The sequence below is a fragment of the Mobula hypostoma genome, chromosome 19 (genome assembly GCF_963921235.1).
Source record: "Mobula hypostoma chromosome 19, sMobHyp1.1, whole genome shotgun sequence".
In the NCBI taxonomy this organism is placed as follows: Eukaryota; Metazoa; Chordata; class Chondrichthyes; order Myliobatiformes; family Myliobatidae; genus Mobula; species Mobula hypostoma.
Window position 1 is genome coordinate 35,423,739 of NC_086115.1, and position 22,175 is coordinate 35,445,913.

At 40.3% G+C, this 22,175-nt stretch overlaps 1 protein-coding gene across 5 annotated transcripts in view; it reads left to right on the forward strand.

Annotated features, from left to right (window-relative positions):
* The window catches only part of pcgf5b (polycomb group ring finger 5b), a 160,377-nt gene that overhangs the window by 119,133 nt on the left and 19,069 nt on the right, over positions 1-22,175 (forward strand). For all 5 annotated transcript variants that reach the window (XM_063071671.1, XM_063071672.1, XM_063071670.1 and 2 more), the window contains 4 exons: positions 815-870; positions 6,012-6,071; positions 7,189-7,334; positions 9,374-9,472. In XM_063071671.1, the coding sequence (XP_062927741.1) occupies positions 815-870; positions 6,012-6,071; positions 7,189-7,334; positions 9,374-9,472 (361 nt within the window). The remainder of the gene's footprint in view (positions 1-814; positions 871-6,011; positions 6,072-7,188; positions 7,335-9,373; positions 9,473-22,175) is intronic.

Genomic DNA, 22,175 nt, shown 5'->3' on the forward strand with positions numbered 1-22,175 from the left:
GCATGGTCGATCAATTCTGTGCATGGTCTTTAATTCATTATTTGTTAGACATCTTCCTTGTGTGCAGGTAGTTCTGTAGTGTGAGTCGGTATCAGAGAATCATGGAAATATTCAGAGCAGAATGAAGACATTTGATTCATGTCCCTACGGCATTCTGTGTTACATCCCTGGGGCTCTATTCCAAAGCCTCATTATAATACACAGTGTCGGGGTGGGGGGGGGGGACAGAACTGAACACAGCATTCTGAGTGATGTGTGGGTAACGATCACTCGGAAGCACATCAAAGTTCAAAGGACATTTATTATCAAAGTTTCTATACGTTATACAGTCTTGAGGTTCGTCTCCTTACAGGCAGCCACAAAACAAGCAAGCCAAAAGAAACCATTAAAAAAAATCCTACAAACAGCCAATGTGGGGGGGGGAGGGGGGGAGAGAGTGAGAAAGAGACAGAGAGAGAGAAAAGCAAATTGTGCAAACGTTTAAAGCAAGCAAACATATGAATGCAGATGTGGTAGGAAAATAACATGAGGTCATGGAAGTCTATAGGAGGAAGAACTTCTGCTTCTCCTTTGTCTAAAAATTGGTATGCTTCCAGGTGAAGTTTTCCATGCCTAGCAAACAGGGAAGGGGCATGAAGTGCAGCAATAGAATTATGTGTGCTGGAACCATTTGTGTGCAGACCAGAAGAGGGAAATCAAAGAATTTGATTTCAACTGAATTAAAATGTGTGAAAACTGAATATTAACTTTAGAATCATTAGTAGTAAGACTGTTCCTTGAACCAGTTGTGACCCTTTCTGAATCTGTTTCCCAGGTTGGACAACACATTAGAAGAAATTATATTTAAGCTGGTGCCTGGGCTGAAAGAAAGTAAGTAAACAGACTTATTATATTCTTTTTCAGCTAAATGTTTAATACACTCAATCCTATTAAAACAATAGTCAGTTGTACTTTTTTGATGACTTAGAAATGGATATAGTTTAGAAAATTTTATTTTACACCCTTGTTACAGTGCCTATAAAAAGTATTCACCCTTTCCCCCCCCCCCGGAAGTTTTCATATTTTATCGTTTTGCAACATTGAATCGCAGTCGACTTAATTTTCTTTTTTTGACACTGATCAACAGAAAAAGACTCTTTCGTGTCAAAGTGAAAACAGTCTCTATAAAGTGATCTAAATTAATTAAAATATAAAATACAAAGTAATTGATTGCATAAGTATTCACCCCCTTCAAGTCAGTATTTAGTAGATGCACCTTTAGTAACAATTACAGCCTTGAGTCTGTGTGGATAGGTCTCAATAAGCGTTGCACATCTGGACACTGCAATTTTTCCCCATCCTTCTTTATAAAATGCTCAAGCTCTGTCAGATTGCATGGGGATTGTAAATGAACAGCTCTTTTCAAGTCCAGCCACAAATTCTGAATTGGATTAATGTCTGGAATCTGACTTGACCACTCCAGAACATTAACTTTGTTGTTTTTAAGCCATTCCTGTGTAGCTTTGGCTTTATGCTTGGGATCATTGTCTTGCTGGAAAACAAATCTTTTCCCAAGTCACAGTTATCTGGCAGACTGCATCAGGTTTTCCTCCAGGGGTTCCCTGTATTTTTCTGGATTCATTTTACCCCTTACCATTTCAAGCCTTCCAGGGCCTGCTGCAGTGAAGCATCCCCACAGCATGATGCAGCTATCACCATGCGTCATGGTAGTGATGGTGTGTTTTTGATGATGCAGTGTTTAGTCTGATGGCCAAAAAGCTCAATTTTCATTTAATCAGACCATAGAACCTTTTTCCAGCTGACTTCGGAGTTTCTCACATGCCTTCTGGTAAATTCTAGCTGAGATTTCATGTGAATTTTTTTCAACAGTGGCTTTCTCTTTGCCACTCTCCTATAAAGCTGTGACTGGTGAGGTACCCGGGCAACAGTTGTTGTATGAGCAGTCTCTCCTATCTCATCCACAGAAGCCTGTAACTCCTCCAGGGTTGTCAGAGGTCTTTTGGTTGCCTCCCTCTCTAGTCCCCTTCTTGCACTGTCACTCAGTTTTTGAGGACGGGCTGCTCTAGGCAGATTTACACCTGTGCCATATTCTTTCCATTTCTTCTTGATTGACATAACTGTACTCCAAGGGATGTTCAATGACTTCGAAATTTTCTTGTATTCATCTCCTGACCTGTGCTTTTCAATAGCCCTTTCACAGAGTTGCTTGGAGTGTTCTTTTGTCTTCATGGTGTAGTTTTTGCCAGGATACTGACTCACCAGCAGTTGGGCCTTCCAGATACTACAACCAATTGATTGCACACAGGTCTCCATTTAATTAATTATGTGACTTCTGAAACCAGTTGGCTGCACTAGTGATGATTCGGTGTGTCATATTAAAGGTGGTGAATACTTATACAATTAATTATTTTGTGTTTTATATTTGTAATTATTTTAGATCATTTATAGAGATCTGTTTTCACTTTGATATGGAAGAGTCCTTTTCTGTCGATCAGTGTCAAAAAAACAAATTAAATCCATTGTGATTCAATGTTGTAAAACAGTAAAACATGAAATCTTCTGGGGGGGGTGTGAATACACTTTATAGGCACTGTAGATTCGTTACATACATTATCAGTGTTGGTAGTTATGATCACTACCAACAGCCTTTTGAAGTAACACACATCAAAGTTGCTGGTGAATGCAGCAGGCCAGGCAGCATCTCTAGGAAGAGGTGCAGTCGACGTTTCAGGCCGAGACCCTTCGTCAGGATTAACTGAAGGAAGAGTGAGTAAGGGATTTGAAAGTTGGAGGGGGAGATCCAAAATGATAGGAGAAGGCAGGAGGGGGAGGGATAGAGCCGAGAGCTGGACAGGTGATAGGCAAAAGGGATACGAGAGGATCATGGGACAGGAGGTCCGGGAAGAAAGACACGGGGGGGGGGGACCCAGAGGATGGGCAAGAGGTATATTCAGAGGGACAGAGGGAGAAAAAGGAGAGTGAGAGAAAGAATGTGTGTATAAAAATAAGTAACAGATGGGGTACGAGGGGGAGGTGGGGCATTAGTGGAAGTTAGAGAAGTCGATGTTCATGCCATCAGGTTGGAGGCTACCCAGATGGAATATAAGGTATGGTACCTCCAACCTAAGTGTGGCGTCATCTTTACAGTAGAGGAGGCCGTGGATAGACATGTCAGAATGGGAATGGGATGTGGAATTAAAATGTGTGGCCACTGGGAGATCCTGCTTTCTCTGGCGGACAGAGCACAGGTGTTCAGCAAAGCGGTCTCCCAGTCTGCGTAAGGTCTCGCCAATATATAAAAGGCCACATCGGGATCACCAGATGCAGTATATCACCCCAGCCAACTCACAGGTGAAGTGTTGCTTCACCTGGAAGGACTGTTTGGGGCCCGGAATGGTGGTAAGGGAGGAAGTGTAAGGGCATGTGTAGCACTTGTTCCGCTTACACGGATAAGTGCCAGGAGGGAGATCAGTGGGGAGGGATGGGGGGGACGAATGGACAAGGGAGTCACGTAGGGAGCGATCCCTGTGGAATGCAGAGAGAGAGTGGGAGGGAAAGATGTGCCTAGTGGTGGGATCCCGTTGGAGGTGGCGAAAGTTACGGAGAATAATATGTTGGACCCGGAGGCTGGTGGGGTGGTAGGTGAGGACCAGGGGAACCCTATTCCTAGTGGGGTGGCTGGAGGATGGAGTGAGAGCAGATGTAGGTGAAATGGGGGAGATGCGTTTAAGAGCAGAGTTGATAGTGGAGGAAGGGAAGCCCCTTTCTTTAAAAAAGGAAGACATCTCCCTCGTCCTAGAATGAAAAGCCTCATCCTGAGAGCAGATGCGGCGGAGACGGAGGAATTGCGAGAAGGGGATGGCGTTTTTGCAAGAGACAGGGTGAGAAGAGGAATAGTCCAGATAGCTGTGAGAATAGCCTTTTGAAGTATACTGGCAAGACCATGTATGTTTGTCCCACTGTGAATAGCTTAGCTTATTAATCTATGTTAAATAAATCAAATTTTCCAAAGTTTTTCTCAAGAATTTCCTATGTATTAGTTGGTTTCACTTGCATTTGAATACTTTGTTCATCACCTGGTTAAGCAGCCATCTATTGTCAGCGTTTGTAAATATGACATTAGATTGACTTATAAGAAATGCATTGGATTTTGTCTGAGTTGTTGATTTCTTGAAACTTTTCTGCAGAGTAGCAAACCCACACCTCACCACTGCATGCCTAACCCTCCGAGGTGGACTGCAGCCAGCTATCGAACACGTTCTGGCAATTTCTTTTGTCAATAAAAATGAATATTCATACGCATACCATTTAAAATCTATTGTTATTGAAGCATTTTGGCTAAACTGGTATATTGAATTGAATTATGTTTTGTTACTGTGTACGGTTTGAATTTTGATTAATGATATTTCTTTTCTCTAAAAATCAAATTAAAGTCAAAGTAAAATGTATTATCAGAGTACATACCTGACACCACATACAACCCTGAGATTTTTTTTCTGCGAGCATACTTAGCAAATCTATAGAACAGTAACTATAAACAGGATCAATGGACAGCAAACCGTGCAATTGTAATAGCATTAAGAGATTATATCCTGGGTTTTTAGTCCATGGTTGAACTTATTTTATATAAATATTTTGTCGATTTTTTGTAGTAGGAACTAAGGGGGGATATGCTCCTTTTTTGTTAACTGGAAAGTAATTTAACAGCTAACCAAGTAAAATGGAAAGCTGACACAGATCTTTGTCACACTGAGTGCTTCTGGGATAGTGTATTTCTAATAATTGATGGACTAAAAACATTGTTCACAATGTTTTTTAAGTCCTTATTTGGCATCACTGAAGAGTACTTTGCACAATTTGACAGCACGAAATTTGAATTTGTTACTAGTGCCATCTGGTACTTGGTATGGAAAGGAAAATAGGCTCCATTTCTTTCAACAAGGTAGGAATGACAGATTTAAGCGTGTGTAACAAAAGTAGCTCATTCTTTCATTCAGTTCTTGTCACCCTGTACAAATCTCAATGGATTAAACATGTTTTCACAGTTCCATTATCTGCAAACTCTACAGCCCTTAAAGAAATGAGAAATTAAATAAAATCTCTACAAATGTTATGTTCAGAAGATTATCTTTGTAATTGTCTTTTCAAAGATATAAATGAAAAAGGGAACTAGTTCATCATGTGTTAGGTCATTATACTAAGTAATATTCATGTTTTAAGATGGAAATTTGGACAGGAAAATGGTATCTAGATAAATGACGGTGAAGCAGTTCCATTCTGAATTATATATTTTGATAGTTTGTAAAAGTAATTACTGAGTTTCTAGGAGCTGGACCTCAATAAGCAAAATTTGAAGCCTTATAGGATTTGTAGAGAGTATCTAACCACAAGGTACGGAAGATACAATAATACCAGCTGAGTAAATAGAATAAATAGCTGATTGCTTACCAATTAAGCATCAGATTGTCTTAGGTACAGTCTGCTTGTTAATGTTGAAATTCCGACTGGTAATGAGGGAGAGGTGACTGTTTGTCATCTGATCTTACTCCAAAAGATTCATCATTGTAAGTCAGTAGCACAACACCTCTGTGCTTTGGTGTGTAAAATTCTCTGTGTGATCTTTGTGTGCTGCTTAATCAAGTTTTGCCTATCCCAAAACAAAGCAACAAAATAGTTTGTATATGCCATATCCATGACAATCGCAGTGCTTGTGATGTGGAAGGAGCAGTATTATGGCAGGTGGCTCCTGCATGTTTTATTTTTTGTTAATGCAGACGGATTTGGATTGAGTAGAACGAAGCTGTTTGTTCTAAAAGGTAAACAACTCATTAAAAGCTGAAACATATACCTTTGAGTCTTTTTCTAGTAACTTAGATGAAATCAGATTTCCATTTGAAGTGCTTTGTGTATGGTGAAAGGAAATGCAACTCCTATGGTTTTTATAATTGCTTTCTATGTAAATTAGAAAGTACTTTGATAATCTTAGAAAATACGTATGTTCTTTTGGCCAGTGGAAAAACAGCAAGAAGAGGAATTCTGGAAAAAGAATAAACCACAAGAGAATGGAGAAGGTAAATTAAAACAGAACACTTGCTTTCTCTTTAATATAAGGAATTGACCTATAGATGTGGTGGTATTACAGAGACCTTGCATTGGTACTGATGACAAGTCACCTAAGGAAATCTTAAAGTTTGGTGTGTTTACTGCAATATTTTGGGATCACCTTTCCCACTTCATCCTGACCCTTCATTTTCTTTAGCTTACTCATCATTGTAAGTTCGCAAGTCATTCAGTATTCTTTGGTCAAGTGCATAACCATTCAGCAGTTTTTTCTGTTGGTAAGGAAAAATGACAGAGCAGTTAACCTGGATTGGTTTCTTCCAATATTTTTGTTTCTTTTTCGAGAAATCTGTTTGTTTGCATTCACTTTCTTTCCTCCTTTGTCCAAATTCAACTGTTACTTTATTATTATTGAGCTAATCAAACAATAATCTCAAACCAGAGATGACAACTGATTTCTTTCAGCAGCATGTTCATTGCTTAGACCTGACAATTTGTTTGCAGTGGGAATTTATTTGCTTACATTCAGAATTCAATAGTGCAATGCTAAATCTTCTGGGGGAATTACAGGGAAAATCTATTTTATACTCAGTTCACTTTGCTTCATAGAAATACTATAGATGGATTATTTCCATTACTTCTGTCCAATATCAGCTGCCTATTCAGATTAGGAGCTGATGTTGGGTGTTTTAATAAGTTGAAAACAAAAAAAAATTAATAATAATGTATTTTTATTTTTCAGGGAAAATTATGTGTTAGTTAACCTTTGGTGTCAAAGCTGAAATTGTGGTTATCTTGTAGTTAAATTAGAGGATAGTGACATAGGAGTAAAGACAGGAGTGAACAATTCACCTAGTAGTTAATGTAATTTTCTTCTGAGCATCTATTCAGCCTGATCACCATGATTTCTAATCCTCAGCTCTGGAAAGACTTGTGTAATTTTGAAATAATTGGAAACTTGGCATAATCATCTACCTGAAGCGGTAACATTGACATGGGAGATAAGAAGCAACAACTTAGGAGATAAAATATTTAGCTCTCAGTAGAGTTTTTCTGGCTTGTACTGGTACAAAAGTTCTCGCACTGTTCTGTATATCTTGCAAAATAATTGTCAATGTTTCTAAAAAGATAACGACGGCCCTAAAGCAAAGAAGGCTAAAGTAGAAGAGGAGGAGGATCAAGACGATCAGGACTATCACCGAAGTGATCCACAGATAGCGATTTGCCTAGACTGCCTCCGCAACAATGGCCAATCGGGAGATAATACAGTAAAGGTACTAAATAGTATATGGCATTATTTACTGTAACAGTTTCACTATTTAAGAAAGGATTAGTGTAAAGGTAAACAGAATATTGTACATCATGGAGTATAATTTAATTCCCTTGGGAGTTAAAATAATATTTACCAGTGTGGGAGGAGGGAGGGATGGGCTTGTTCAAAAGAACAAACAATGTTGAGAAATAGAACAACATATAAGACACCAGAGAAACTCAATGCTCTCAGCCCAAAATCTTGACTGTCTGTTCCCCCCACCCCACCACCACCCATAGATGCCGCCTGACCCACTGACTTCCTCCAGTATTTAGTGAGCTGCTCCAGATTCCAGTGTCAGCAGCCTCTTATGTCTAGAAGCTGGCCAGACAATACTGGCTGTAATTGATATTTTTAGTAGTTTTCAATAGGTACATTTAATGTCAGAGAAATGTATACAATATACATCCTGAAATTCTTTTTCTTCGCAAACATCCACGAAAACAGAGGACTACCCCAAAGAATGAATGACAGTTAAATATCAGAACACCAAAGTCCCCCCCAGCTCCCCCCTCCCATGTATAAGCAGCAGCAAAGTGACAACCCCCCTCCCCCACCAGCATAAAAGCATCAGTGCACTCCACCGTGCACTCAAGCGTGCAGCAAAGCATCAATAGAGACACAGACTTGCAGTACCCCAAAGACAACGTGTTCACCTGGTAATTTGACATACCACAGGCTGTCTCTTTCCCTAATAAGGGAAAAAGAGGTGTTCCCATTTCACAGTGAGAGGGGAGACATAACAGAATAACTCGCCAATTTATGGTGTTAAAAGTCTGTTGTGTCGCTTTTTCCGAGTCCTGTGCCCAAAGATCTTGGGTCTCTGGGCACACAGCCAGCTCGCTACTTTTGATCTTCTGTGTACTCCCACGACACACCAGTTTTCTGCGGTGGCACCGACCTCGAATCCACCCGGCTCCAGAGCCACGAAAATCCGGCATGCTAATCTTTCAGGCTGTGTCCTTAGCATATCGAAAAGCAGCCGGTCATGAAGCCCTGAGAGCAGGTCCCATTCCCACAAAGAACCGAAGTCAGTGTGTAACTCCAGGTCAGGGTCTTCACAAGAACCCTGAGTGTGAAAATTAGAGATATTAAAGATGGAAATAGAGCCGTTTCCAAAGATGCAAGCAGAGGAGTTGCCGTACGGCACCATCATCCTAAGCTCCACCCTCCTACACTATTTTCCTCCATTCCTTGTAAAAAGAGAAGTGTTTTCATATCCCAGAGCTTTAAGCTTGATTCTGAAATATTGCAGGTAAGCACAGGGATCCATTCATGTATGTACAAGAGTTGTTGTCAGAGTTTACACTCTAACTAATGGCTATTTACATGTAAGCATGTTTTACCAGATAGTCATTGAATCATACAGCACAAAATCAGGCCCTTTGGTCCATCTAGTCCATACTGAACCATTTAAGCTGCTTCATCTCATCGATCTGCATCTGGACCATAGCTCTTCATACCCCTCCCATTCATGGAGATTTTGAATAAACAAAAATATTAGTTTAAGAGCATGCATTTTTTTTTGTTCTAAGAGCTTTAATAAAGCTTAATTAACTCATTTTGAGTGTTTGCTTTGACTTCAAAATGTTGCTGTCGGATTATGCTGCTGATACAATAATGTTTGATCCACAAATGCAGTCAGTGACCAAGGGAGAACTTCAGCAGTTTTTGCATAGATTTCATTCTTCTCATATTATCCATTAACATCAGTTCCCATGATATTTCTATCCAACAGAACTAAGCCACAACAAGATATAACATTGTTACCCAAGTGGATAATTTAATTAGGTAATCTGAGACCACTCACAATCAAAACAAAATGTTCTTCTTGTGAATAACTTAAAATAAAAGCATAATCAGCTTGAATATTTCTTGCTGCCATATGATGGAATATTTCGAACTTGACTTCAGTGTATGTAATTAACTGGAATCTGGACTGCAGTTGCAATTTGCTGGTCTTAACTATTTCTTTTCTTACTTCCTGTCTGTTGTCAACAGGGCTTAATGAAGAAATTTATCCGCTGCTCAACGAGAGTCACAGTGGGAACTATAAAGAAATTTCTCAGTTTGAAATTAAAACTTCCTAGCACTTGTGAGGTGAGATTGCAAGACATAATCACCTAATATAATCACCTGACTGTGTGTGTGTGTGTGTGTGTGTGTGTCTGTCTGTCTGTCTGTCTGTGTCTTGCACACAAGAAGAGGACTGAATGGATGGCAATGCAGACCATTTTTCTTATATGTTAATCAGTTTATGCAGATATACCCATGCTCTAACACTGACTATAACATGTCAGTTGGCCTCTTAAAATATTGTGTAATATGTAATTATGTATTATGTCTATAAACCAAGGATTACAACCCTTTTCTTCTGTGATCAGACCTGTGCCCATGAACAGATTTTATCACTGGCCCCATACTTGGTCTGTGTTGTAATAACAAAAAGCAAAACATGTCAGTATGTAAATATGTTTCATACTCATTACCTTCGGGTACTCTTGGGCCCAATAAAATTGAAGTAACATTCAATTATTGTTGGGCTTAGTGGCATTTTTCTGATTTAGAAGAGAAGATTGGAAGTGAATCTGATGTCGGATGCAATCAGTGTATCTGTCAGTCTCTGTAAATTTACTTGGTAGCATTATTCAAATAAATGCATAGTTTTCTGCATTGCCGCACTTAAGGATGCTCTAGCAATGATTTTTCATGCTAACCTAGGTTTAGGGAACATAGTGTCACGAGGAAAGAAAATATAGATAGGTAAATAATAAGGTGAACATGAGTTGCAGGGTACTTGAAAGTGAGTCCATTGGTTGTGGAATCAGTTCAGAGTTGAGGTTGAGAGTTCTCCACGCTGGTTCAAGAGCCTGATGATAACTGTTCCCAAACCTGGTGGTGTGGGACCCAAGGCTCCTGTTCCTCCTTCCCAATGGTAGCAGCGTGAAGAGAGCATGGCCTGGATGGTAGGAGTCCTTGATGATAATGGTGCTTTCTCGTGGCAGACTTCACTCCATGCGCAGCATTTCTCAGAATAAGTGCCTGAATACTTCAGGACTCCCTTGTAAATGTGAATGTTCCAGACCTGGTGGTTGACTTCTGACACTAATGTAGAGTAAAATCTACTGAGATTCCCTAGCATTTACACAGAAGAAATCTGCTTTCAGATCCACTTCATTTTTACAGCTGCACAGAAGACACAGGCTTCTTTCTTTGAATAAAGATTTGTAAGGCTGCAAAAAAAAAAGAAAGAATAGTCTTAATTATTTTAAGAAGATAGTGTTTACGTGTCTTAATTATTTGAAAAAGAACTAAAGGATGATGATTTTGTTCGCAATTATTTTTTTTAGCATATCTTTAGTTGAGGAGAGGATGACACCTCATTAGTTCTGCTGTGTCTGTGTGGTGGTTATCTGAGTCTGTAGTGCCGGCCCTATACACACGAATAAATCCATTCTGGAATCCACACATCCCTTCCTTGTAACATTTATTACAACATTTAAAGATGCAACAATGATTAAATTCATTAATTTATTCTTGTACCAGTATGTTATTTGAAACTGAAATTATTAAATACTTGAAGCTGAAAATGGATTGAAACTGAATAAACAGATTGGACTAAATTTCCCTTGCTTCATTGCATGATCTTATAGTTTAATATGAATAGAATACAGGAATTCATTTGACTTCTCTTTTTCCTCCATGTTTCATTGAGATTCCTTGTGCATTTTGTAAGAGTATAGCAAGACACACCTGAGGAAATGGGTTGGATATCCTTGCAAACAAATACCATTTCCTATTTTTTAACAAATTGTACTTACTTCATTCTCCAAGCTTACTGCTACCACATTTACATGATACAAAGAACTTGCATCAACTCACCTATTTCTTATCATTGTAAGAACAAAACTGGGAATGGTTGTACTCATTAATACTCTGGGAGAGGGTATGAGGAAAAATTCACTGAAATGCAAAGGGTGCCTATTCTACTCATCTGATGGCAAAGCACATTAACCCAATTTTATTTTGACCTTTGGGTGTAGCAGTAATTTTCCAACTTCAGTAGCATGATCAACTCCACTGCAAAGTGGTGAAGCAAACAGGAATTTACTCTGCGTATTTACCTGATGGTAGTTGGTAAAATTCCTTCTTTCCCAGAACACACTGGTGCAATTGCACACTGCCATCATCACCGCCTGGCTTGGTGCAGCATCCTCTCACAGTATATGAAAACTGTGGCAAACTCTCAGGTCAGCAGTAAAGGTTATTGGCTTCAGTCTCCCATCTCTGCAGGACTTGTATGTGTCTGGGACAAAAAAATCAGGCAGGAAAATTCATTACAGTCACTACCCACCCAGCAAATTGCCTTTTCCAAAAGCTCTCTTCTGGAAAGCTCTAAAGGGCTATTAACACAAAAACTTCACACCATTTTAAGTTTCTTTCCCCAGGCAGTTAATCTGATCAACAGTCATTTATGTTAGCCACCCTCATGCCCTGTATCTATTACCTCAGACACTGCACTGCACTGTGCAGTCAACATTGTAAGTACATGCTTGTATTTATGCATTTTATTCCAGTTCTGTACTTTAACCTCTAACTTTAGTTTTATATAATTCTTTATTCTTTATAATTGTTGAATGTTGTTTTTGTTTCATGTTCAGACAACGCACTATAGCAAATTCCTGATACACATAAATGTACTGTATATGGCAAATAAGTTGATGTTTGATCTTTGATCTTTAATCCTTCAGCAAGATAGGCTGAAATTGCAATAGGCCGTGCCATTGCTAACTTCCCAAACTCTTGGTTTCTGAGGCTCTGTTGTAATCACAACTGGAAATTGTTGAGTATCTCTTCATTCTTCCCTCACAAATTTATTCACTTCAAAATGACAATGGTATAACTTACATTTGCCAGGTGTTAATTAAACTAAAAGTTGCGGAGCTTCCTAAAGCTTTTCTATCCATAGTTTAACCATATGGGGTTAAAATAAAAAGTGCCACAGAAGTGTAGCAGTTAGGGAGACACTATTACAGCTCGGGCGTCAGAGTTTGTAGTTTAATTGTGGCCACAAACGAGAAAATCTGCGGATGATGGAAATCCGAGCAACACACACAAAATGCTGGAGGAACTCTTGCAGGCTAGGCAGCGTCTATTGAAAAAAGTGCAGTTGATGTTTCGTCCTGCCGAAGGGATTCGGCCCGAAAGGTCGACTGTACTTTTCTCCATAGATGCTGCCTGGCCTGCTGAGTTCCTCCAGCATTTTGTGTGTGTAGTTCAATTCTGGCATCCTCTGCAAGCAAGTTTGCACGTTCCTTCCTGTGTGCACGTGTGCGATAGTGCCAAAGACTATAGTTAGTAGGTTAATTGGTTATTGTAAATTGTCCTGTGATTAGGCTGGAGTTAAATCGGTGGGTTACTGGGCAGCACGGCTCAAAGGGCTTGTTCCACATGAAAAATAATTGTTATAAAGTCTCGTCTTAATTCACAATTGAAATTTCAGTTAAAATCCGTAGATACAATGTAACTCAAACAGCATTAGCACAAATGATATGAATGTTACCTCAATGAAAAGTGATTGTTATTAGCAAGGTAAATATCAGACACTAATCAGGAACTTGGAGACCAAGTCATTACGTGTACTTCAGAATCAGAATTAATATCACCGGCAAATGTCATGAAATTTGTTAACTTTTCAGCTGCAGTACAATGAAATACATGATAAATTAATATAGACAAAATAAACTCAGCAACATTAACTATTAAATAGTTAAGTTAAAATAAGCAGAAATAAAAAAGTCATGAGGTTGTGTTCATAGGTTCAATGTCCATTTAGAAATCGTATGGCAGAGGGGAAGAAGTTGTTACTGAAGTTGAGTGTGTGCCTTTAGGCTTCTGTACCTTCTTCTTAATGGTAACAGTGTGAAAAGGGCATATCCTGGGTGGTGGGGACCCTTAATGATGGACACCACCTTCCTAAGGCACCGGTCCTTATAGATGTCCTGGATACTACGAAAGCTAGTACCCATGATAGAGCTACCTAATTTTACACATTTCTGCAACTCATTTTGATCTTGTGCAATACCCATCCCCCCCTCATACCAGACAGTGATGCAGCCAATCAGAATGCTCTCCACAGTATATTTGTAGAGATCTTTGAGTGTTTTAGTTGACAAACCACATCTCCCCAAACTCCTAATAAAATATAGCCACTATCTTGCCATCTTTATAGCTACATCAATCTGTTACATCCAGGTTAGATTCTCAGAGATATTGACACCTCGGAACTTGAAACTGCTCACTATCTCCACTTCTGATTCCTCAAAGATTAATAAGTTTTAATGATTGGTTGGGGTGTCATGATTGAATGACAGAGCAGACTCAATGGGCCAAATGCCCTAATTTTGATTCTGTACTTTACAGTCTTAATTCATGACATTAAGATTTGCCTTGCACTCTCATGTGAACTTCAATTATTAGACATCTCTAAACACAATCACAGAAGTTGAATACAAATTTTCTATCACAGAGCTGTCAAGTACAAAAATCGCAGTAGATCTTAAGATATGTATAATCAGCTGCCTTCTCTTAGAATGCATTGACTAGATGTGTATTCTTTAATACCATCTGTTAATTTATAGCATCACCAATGATTGAACTTCACTACAATAATAAGCATTTAAGGTACTGCACATCATTGCCAAAGTTTGAGCACTGCCAAAACCCAGGAATGAAGCTTCACCATGAACTGTCTATGGAATAACACAGAGAGCTCTGTTGTTAGCTTTGTCAGCCAATGCAATATGGTGTAGCTAAAATTAGCTAAAGCTTCATTCATGGAATTGAGGAAGGATGGGTGAAGGTCATGGGAGCTGGCAGTATTCCTGATGTTTCTCCTCAACATTCAACAGTCAAGTTTAACTCCATGTGAATCCTGGCCAACGTATTAAAAGCGTCCTTTTGATAATTCTTGTGTTTTACAAAAAGTAATGCACTCACAAGTTCAGGGTTCAGCTAAATTCATTGAATATCCATGTATGTTATTTGCTCTGTTTTTCTGAACTCTGTGATTCTGTGTGCGTTAGCAAGTAAATCCACGAAACTGCAAAACCAACATAGCCATGATAAAATGTTGAGAGTTTCACAGAGCTTCTGCAACTGAGTTTCTACTTTGCTGGCTCTGAGTGATAGGATGTTTGAATGTGGACATGCCCCTCGAGTGTGGTCCACACAAGCTGTATCGAATTGTTGGTCAGCAAGTCCCTATCCTTGGCATTTTATTATGCAACATCTCTAACATGTTGCAGTGTTCTTCCCTTTCACAATGCTCAGCTGTTGGCATATCTGCTCTGCCTTCTGGTCAGAACTCACAGCACCTTGCCTTTGCTTTCAGCTTGACCATGGTCCACTAATTCCAGGATTCTCACGCTGTGAAAAGAAACTCGTTGTTCTGGTTTCTAGCAACCCAAACCTCTCTGTGACTCTGTGTTATGTAGTGACTGCAGCTGAGCTGTCCTTCAAGTCAGGAGAACTTAGTATAAATGTTGCTTTAGAGTCTCAACTTTTGAACGCTTCACATGACTGCTCTACCTGCACCTCAGTCATCACCCTGTGTGCCAGTGTGACCCATTGTCAGGCTGTAGGGACTGCTTGTGACTTCAGTTTGCAAAGGAACAGTCAGTATGTTAGTATGTACTTGTTGCTACATTAATATTTGCATGACGGAGAGTCCAAATGCCTCATTTGTTTTTAGGTAAGGTTGTATATTTATTTGTGCTTTTGTCCAGACAGATGAATTCATAGACTTATATAAATACATTAATTTTACATCATAGTATCTTATTGTTATTTTGTATATGGATACTAATTATTGAAGTTGATAAACATTTTCTGAGAGCAGTGGTCTCATTGTGTCTTCTGATGCTGATCCATCGAACGAGCATTCGAGAGCATGCTGCCAGTTCTCTGACCACCTTGCCTCTGGCCTTCTGGAGATAGTCAGAATCAGGTTTATTGTCACTGCTTTATGTCATGACATTTATTGTTGTGCAGCAGTAGTACAATGCAAAACATACATATAATTTAATTTATAATAATACCATAAGACATAGGACCAGAATTAGGCCATTCAGCCCAATTGCTCAACCATTCCGTCATGGCTGATTTACTATCCCTCTCGCCCCTATTCTCCTGCCTTCTCCCTGTAACCTTTGATGCCCTGACTGATCAAGAACCTGTCAACCTCTCCTTTAAATATACGCAATGACTTGGCCTTCACAGCCATTCATGGCAATGAATTTCACAGATTTACCACCCTCTGGCTAAAGAAATTCCTCCTTATCTCTGTTCTAAATGGATGTCCCATTATACTGAGGCTGTGTCCTCTGGTCCCAGACTCTGCTACTATAGGAAACATTGTTTGTATATCCACTTTATCTAGGCCTTCCAATATTCAATAGGCTTCACTGAGATTCCCCCTCACTTTGCTAAACTCAATCAAGTACAGGCCCAGAGCCGGCAAGTGGTCCTCATACATTAACCCCTTTATTGCTAGAATCATTTGCATGAACCTGCTCAGGACCTTCTCCAATGCCAGCACATCTTTTCTTAGGTAGGGGGCCCAAAACCACTCATAATACTCCCAAGTGCAGCCTGACCAAATGCCATAAAGCCTCAGTATTACATCCTTGCTTTTATATTCTAGTCCTCTTAAAATGAATGCTAACATTGCATTTGTCTTCCTTACCACTGACTCAACCTGCAAGTTAACCTTCAGGAAATCCTGTACAAGGACTCCCAACCCCCTTTGCACCTCTAATATTTGAATTTTCTCCTGTTTAGAAAATAATCTTTGCCTTTATGCCTTCAATCAGAGTACATGATCATACACTTCCCTACACTATATTCTGCCTGCCACTTCTTTGCCCATTCTCCCAATCCATTTAAGTGCTTCTGCAGACTCCTTGTATCCTCAAAACCATCAGACCCCCCCCCCCACCTATCTGTATTTTCTGAAAACTTGGCCACAACACCATCAATTCCATCATCCAAGTCGCTGACATATAATGTTTAAGGAAGTGGTACACCACTAGTCACCGACAGCCACCTGAATAGGTCCCCTTTATTCCCACTCTTTGCCTCCTGCCTGTCAGTCAAATTTTTGTACATACTAGTATCCTTCCTGTAATACCGTGGGCTCTTATTAAGGAGATTTATATGCGGCACCTTATCAAGTGCCTTCTGAAAATTCAGGTAAACAACATTCACTGATTCTCCTTTGTCTATCCTGCGTGTTACTTCCTCAAAGCATTCCAACAGATTTGTCAGGCAAGACTTTCCCTTCATGCTGACTTTGGCCAACTTTATCAAGCACCTCCAAGTACCCGAAACCTCTTCCTTAATAATGGACTCCAACATCTTCCCAAGCACTGAGATAAGGCTAACTAGCCTATCATTTCCTTTCTTCTATCTCCTTCCCCTCTTAAAGAGAGGAGTGACATTTGCAATTTTCCATTCCTCTGGAACCATTCCAGAATCTAGTGATTCCTGAAAGATCATTACTAATGCTTCCTCAGTCTCTTCAGCTACATCTTTCAGAACCCTAGGATGTAGTCCATCTGGTCCAGGTGACTTCTGTATCTTCAGAAATTTCAGATTCCCAAGGACCGTCTCCTTAGTAACAGCAATGACATTCACTTCTGCCCCGACATCCTCAAAATTCTGGTATACTGCTCGTGTCTTCCACAGTGAAGACACTATTAATACTTACTAAGTTATTCCTTTGTCCCCATTACGATATTTTCATAATTTTCCAGCAGTTCCATATCCACTTTTGCCTCTCTTTTACAAAATCTGATTAAACTTTTGGTATCCTTTTTTATATTATTGGCTAGCTTACCTTGGTGTTTCATCTTTTCTCTCCTTACGTTTTTTTAGGTGTCTTCTGTTGGTTTTTAAAAGCTTCCCAATCCTCTAACTTGCCGCTAATTTTGGCTATATTATATGTCTTCTCTTTTGCTTTTATACTCTCTTTGATATCCCTTGTCAGACACAGTTGTCTCATTTGGAACACTTCTCCATCTTTGGGTTGTATACAGTCAGCCCTCTGTATCCGCGGGTTCCACATCCGCGGATGCAACCAACTGCGGATCGGGATCGAAAAAAAAGACGGAAGTTCTCTCTTTTTCTTCTTATTCCCTAAACAATACAGTGTAACAACTATTTACATAGCATTTACATTGTACAGGTTTCCCTCGCTATTCAAAAGTAGAGCGTTCCCATGAAACCTTTCATATGCTGAAATGGCATAAAGCGAAGAAGCAATTACCATTATTTTATATGGGAAAAATTTTTGAGCGTTCCCAGACCCAAAAAATAACCTACTAAGTCATACCAAATAACAAATAAAACCTAAAATAACACTAACATACAGTAAAAGCAGGAATGATATGATAAATACACAGCCTATATAAAGTAGAAATAATGTATGTACAGTGTACCATAGAACCATAGAAACTACAGCACAGAAACAGGCCCTTTGGCCTTTCTTGGCTGTGCCGAACCATTTTCTGCCTAGTCCCACTGACCTGCACACGGACCATATCCCTCCATACACCTCCCATCCATGTGTCTGTCCAATTTATTCTTAAATGTTAAAAAAGAACCCACATTTACCACCTCGTCTAGCAGCTCATTCCATACTCCCACCACTCTCTGTGTGAAGAAGCCCCCCCTAATGTTCCCTTTAAACTTTTCCCCCCTCACCCTTAACCCATGTCCTCTGGTTTTTTTCTCCCCTTGCCTCAGTGGAAAAAGCCTGCTTGCATTCACTCTATCTATACCCATCATAATTTTATATACCTCTATCAAATCTCCCCTCATTCTTCTACGCTCCAGGGAATAAAGTCCTAACCTATTCAACCTTTCTCTGTAACTGAGTTTCTCAAGTCCTGGCAACATCCTTGTAAACCTTCTCTGCACTCTTTCCACCTTATTTATATCCTTCCTGTAATTTGGTGACCAAAACTGAACACAATACTCCAGATTCGGCCTCACCAATGCCTTATACAACCTCATCATAACATTCCAGCTCTTATACTCAATACTTTGATTAATAAAGGCCAATGTACCAAAAGCTCTCTTTACGACCCTATCTACCTGTGACGACACTTTTAGGGAATTTTGTATCTGTATTCCCAGATCCCTCTGTTCCACTGCACTCCTCATTGCCTTACCATTAACCCTGTATGTTCTACGTTGGTTTGTCCTTCCAACGTGCAATACCTCACACTTGTCAGTATTAAACTCCATCTGCCATTTTTCAGCCCATTTTTCCAGCTGGTCCAAGTCCCTCTGCAGGCTCTGAAAACCTTCCTCACTGTCTACTACACCTCCAGTCTTTGTATCATCAGCAAACTTGCTGATCCAATTTACCACATTATCATCCAGATCATTGATATAGATGACAAATAACAATGGACCCAGCACTGATCCCTGTGGCACACCACTAGTCACAGGCCTCCACTCAGAGAAGCAATTCTCTACCACCACTCTCTGGCTTCTTCCATCGAGCCAATGTCTAATCCAATTTACCACCTCTCCATGTATACCTAGCGACTGAATTTTCCTAACTAACCTCCCATGTGGGACCTTGTCAAAGGCCTTACTGAAGTCCATGTAGACAATATCCACTGCCTTCCCTTCATCCACTTTCCTGGTAACCTCCTCGAAAAACTCCAACAGATTGGTCAAACATGACCTACCACGCACAAAGCCAAGTTGACTCTCCCTAATAAGCCCCTGTCTATCCAAATGCTTGTAGATTCTGTCTCTTAGTACTCCCTCCAATAACTTATGTACTACTGCCGTTAAACTCACCGGCCTATAATTTCCCGGATTACTTTTCGATCCTTTTTTAAACAACGGAACAACATGAGCCACTCTCCAATCCTCCGGCACTTCACCCGTAGACAGCGACATTTTAAATATTTCTGCCAGGGCCCCCGCAATTTCAACACTAGTCTCCTTCAAGGTCCGAGGGAACACTCTGTCAGGTCCCGGGGATTTATCCACTTTAATTTTCCTCAAGACAGCAAGCACCTCCTCCTTTTCAATCTGTACAGTTTCCATGGTCTCACTACTTGATTCCCTCAATTCCATAGATTTCATGCCAGCTTCCTTAGTAAATACAGACGCAAAAAACCTATTTAAGATCTCTCCCATTTCCTTTGGTTCCGCACAAAGCCGACCACTCTGATCTTCAAGAGGACCAATTTTATCCCTTACAATCCTTTTGCTCTTAATATACTTGTAAATATAGTGTAGTTTCACTTATCAGAATCGGGAAGACAGCGAGCACACTGGAAGTTTCATGTATTTTTCTATCATACAGTTCTTTGTAAGCACTCAAAACATCCTGCAAACCTACCCTAAACCTATGTGCCCTTTCAAAATTAAAGTCATACTTTCCTGCAATCATTGCAGCACTGTCAATCGTAGCAAAAATCTCACGCGGTTCAAAGCTACAGTGGCTTGATGCTGAGTGTAGTTCCCAGGGAAGGAGCTTGGCGGTGCCACTCTCACTGCTCGCTGCAAAACAAATGCTGAACGCTATTTTCGCTTTTCGCCACTCACTGCTCAGGGAGCACGCTGCCTCTATAACGGCTCACTGCAAAACAAACACAACGCTATTTTTGCTTTTCGCCACTCTCACTGCTTGGGGTTCGCGGAAGAGCTACGATGGTTGCGTCTGTACTGAACATGTACAGACTTTTTTTCTTGTCACTATTCCCTAAACAATACAGTATAACAGCTATTTACATGGCATTTACATTGTATTAGGTATTATAAGTAATCTTGAGATGATTTAGAGTATATGGGAGGATGTGTGTAAGTTATATGCAAATACTACGCTATTTGATATACGGAGCGAGTGGAATTTGGTATCCATGGGGGGCGTTGGGGGGGTCCTGGAACCAAACTCCCACAGATATGGAGGGCCGACTATATATCCTTACTTTTCCTGGTGGTCATCCACCTACTATCTGGAGTTTTTAAATTTAGTAAGTAGTGAAAAAAGTTCAAAGAGAGAAAAATAATTGTGAGGTAGTGTTCATGGGTTCATTGGTCGTTCAGAACAACTGGACGGAGGGGAAGAAGCTGTTCCTAAAGCATTAACTGTGTGTCTTCAGCTTCCTGTACTTCACCTCTGATGGTTGCAATGAGAAGTGGGTATGTCCTGGGTGGTGGGGTTCTTAGTGATGAATGCCGTCTCTTTTGAGGAATCACATTTTGAAGATGCCGTCGATGGTGGGGCAGCTAATGCCCATGATGTAGCTGGCTGAGTTTACAACCCTCTGATCCTGTGCAGTACCCCTTCCTTACCAGACAGTGATGCAAACAATTGGAAGGTTCTCCATGGTACATCTGTAGAAATCTGCTGGAGGCTTTGGTGACATACCAGGTCTCCTCAAACTCCTCATGAAGTATAGCCGCTGACTTGCCCTCTTCATAATTGCATCGGTATTTTGGGCCCAGGATAGATCTTCTGAGCTGGTGACACCCAGGAACACTGGCAGTCTTTTGCAGATCTGTTCTTTCTTCAGTCCAACAAATGGTGCAGATATTTGTCTCAAACATTTTTCTTGTGATCACAAAAATCTGTTTATAGAAAATACTACTAATCCAGTTTATTGGTGAGTTGGATGGCAGGGGTGGGGGAGCTGTGTGGCTTTGGTTGTTGCATGGACCAGGTCCTCGTACAGCAGCGTCGCCTGTTACAGCCACCAAGGGGAGGAGGTGGTGTGGGAGAGAACAGGGGCACCGCAGGTGCGCTGGAATCTGTACTAGGTGGGAGGCTGGCCCCTGCTGACCAGATCTTCCATTAGTGCTGCCCCCGAGTGTTCACTCCCTGGAAGCAAGCCTTGTGGCTTGCTCAGTGCGAGATGAGGAAATGCTGCGTGCTTGTTCTTGCAGAAACGTGGCTCCTTGACAAGATCCATGCACCATCAGTCTTCAGGCCATGACACTCAGGGATTATGCTAATATTATTTTGTTGAAGTATATGCTATCATAACTATATGTGCTAACTCTGTGCACTGTGTTCGGCACCTTTGCCCCAGAGGAATACTGTTTCATTTAGCAATGTGTGTGTGTACGATTGAATGACTATTGAGCTTGAGCTTGAGCTTGAACTTGAACTTGAACTTGAATTGCATCCAGCAAGATTTCCACATTTCTCTTCTGGACCTGAGGGTGAAGGTACTTTTGGGTGTTACAGGAGCAAAAGCATGCTACTTACTTAAAAGCATGTGTTTGGTGAAGCTGAGGTGGCCTCTTTAAGGACTAACCCACATAACTCGGCTGCTGGAGAACAGCTGGCAAATGCTTGGTTTTGGAATGATAATGCTGTTTCATTGTGTTGCCTACATGTCTGCATTTGGTATTTCAAAACACAACAGTGTGATTTTTAAATGCCAGCAATTAACTTTTGCAATGGAATTGGTACCTCCATCTCTGTTACAGTACATGCTAAACATAATACAATGTTTTAGTAATAAATTTTCATGGTACTCAGTATCTGAGCTGGTATTTTTCCCGTAGAGCAGGAGGGGATCTTCTGTAGTGTCCATGTAGTTTATAAAAATTACATTTTTATAAATTTCTGTAGTGCCCAAGAAGTTTATAAGACAGTGAGGAAGCTCAATCCTCATAGAGGGATCAGAGTTGGAGAGAGTGAGCGATTTCAAGTTCCTGGGTGTTAGTATTTCTAAGGACCCAACCTGGTCCCAACATTTTGATGCAG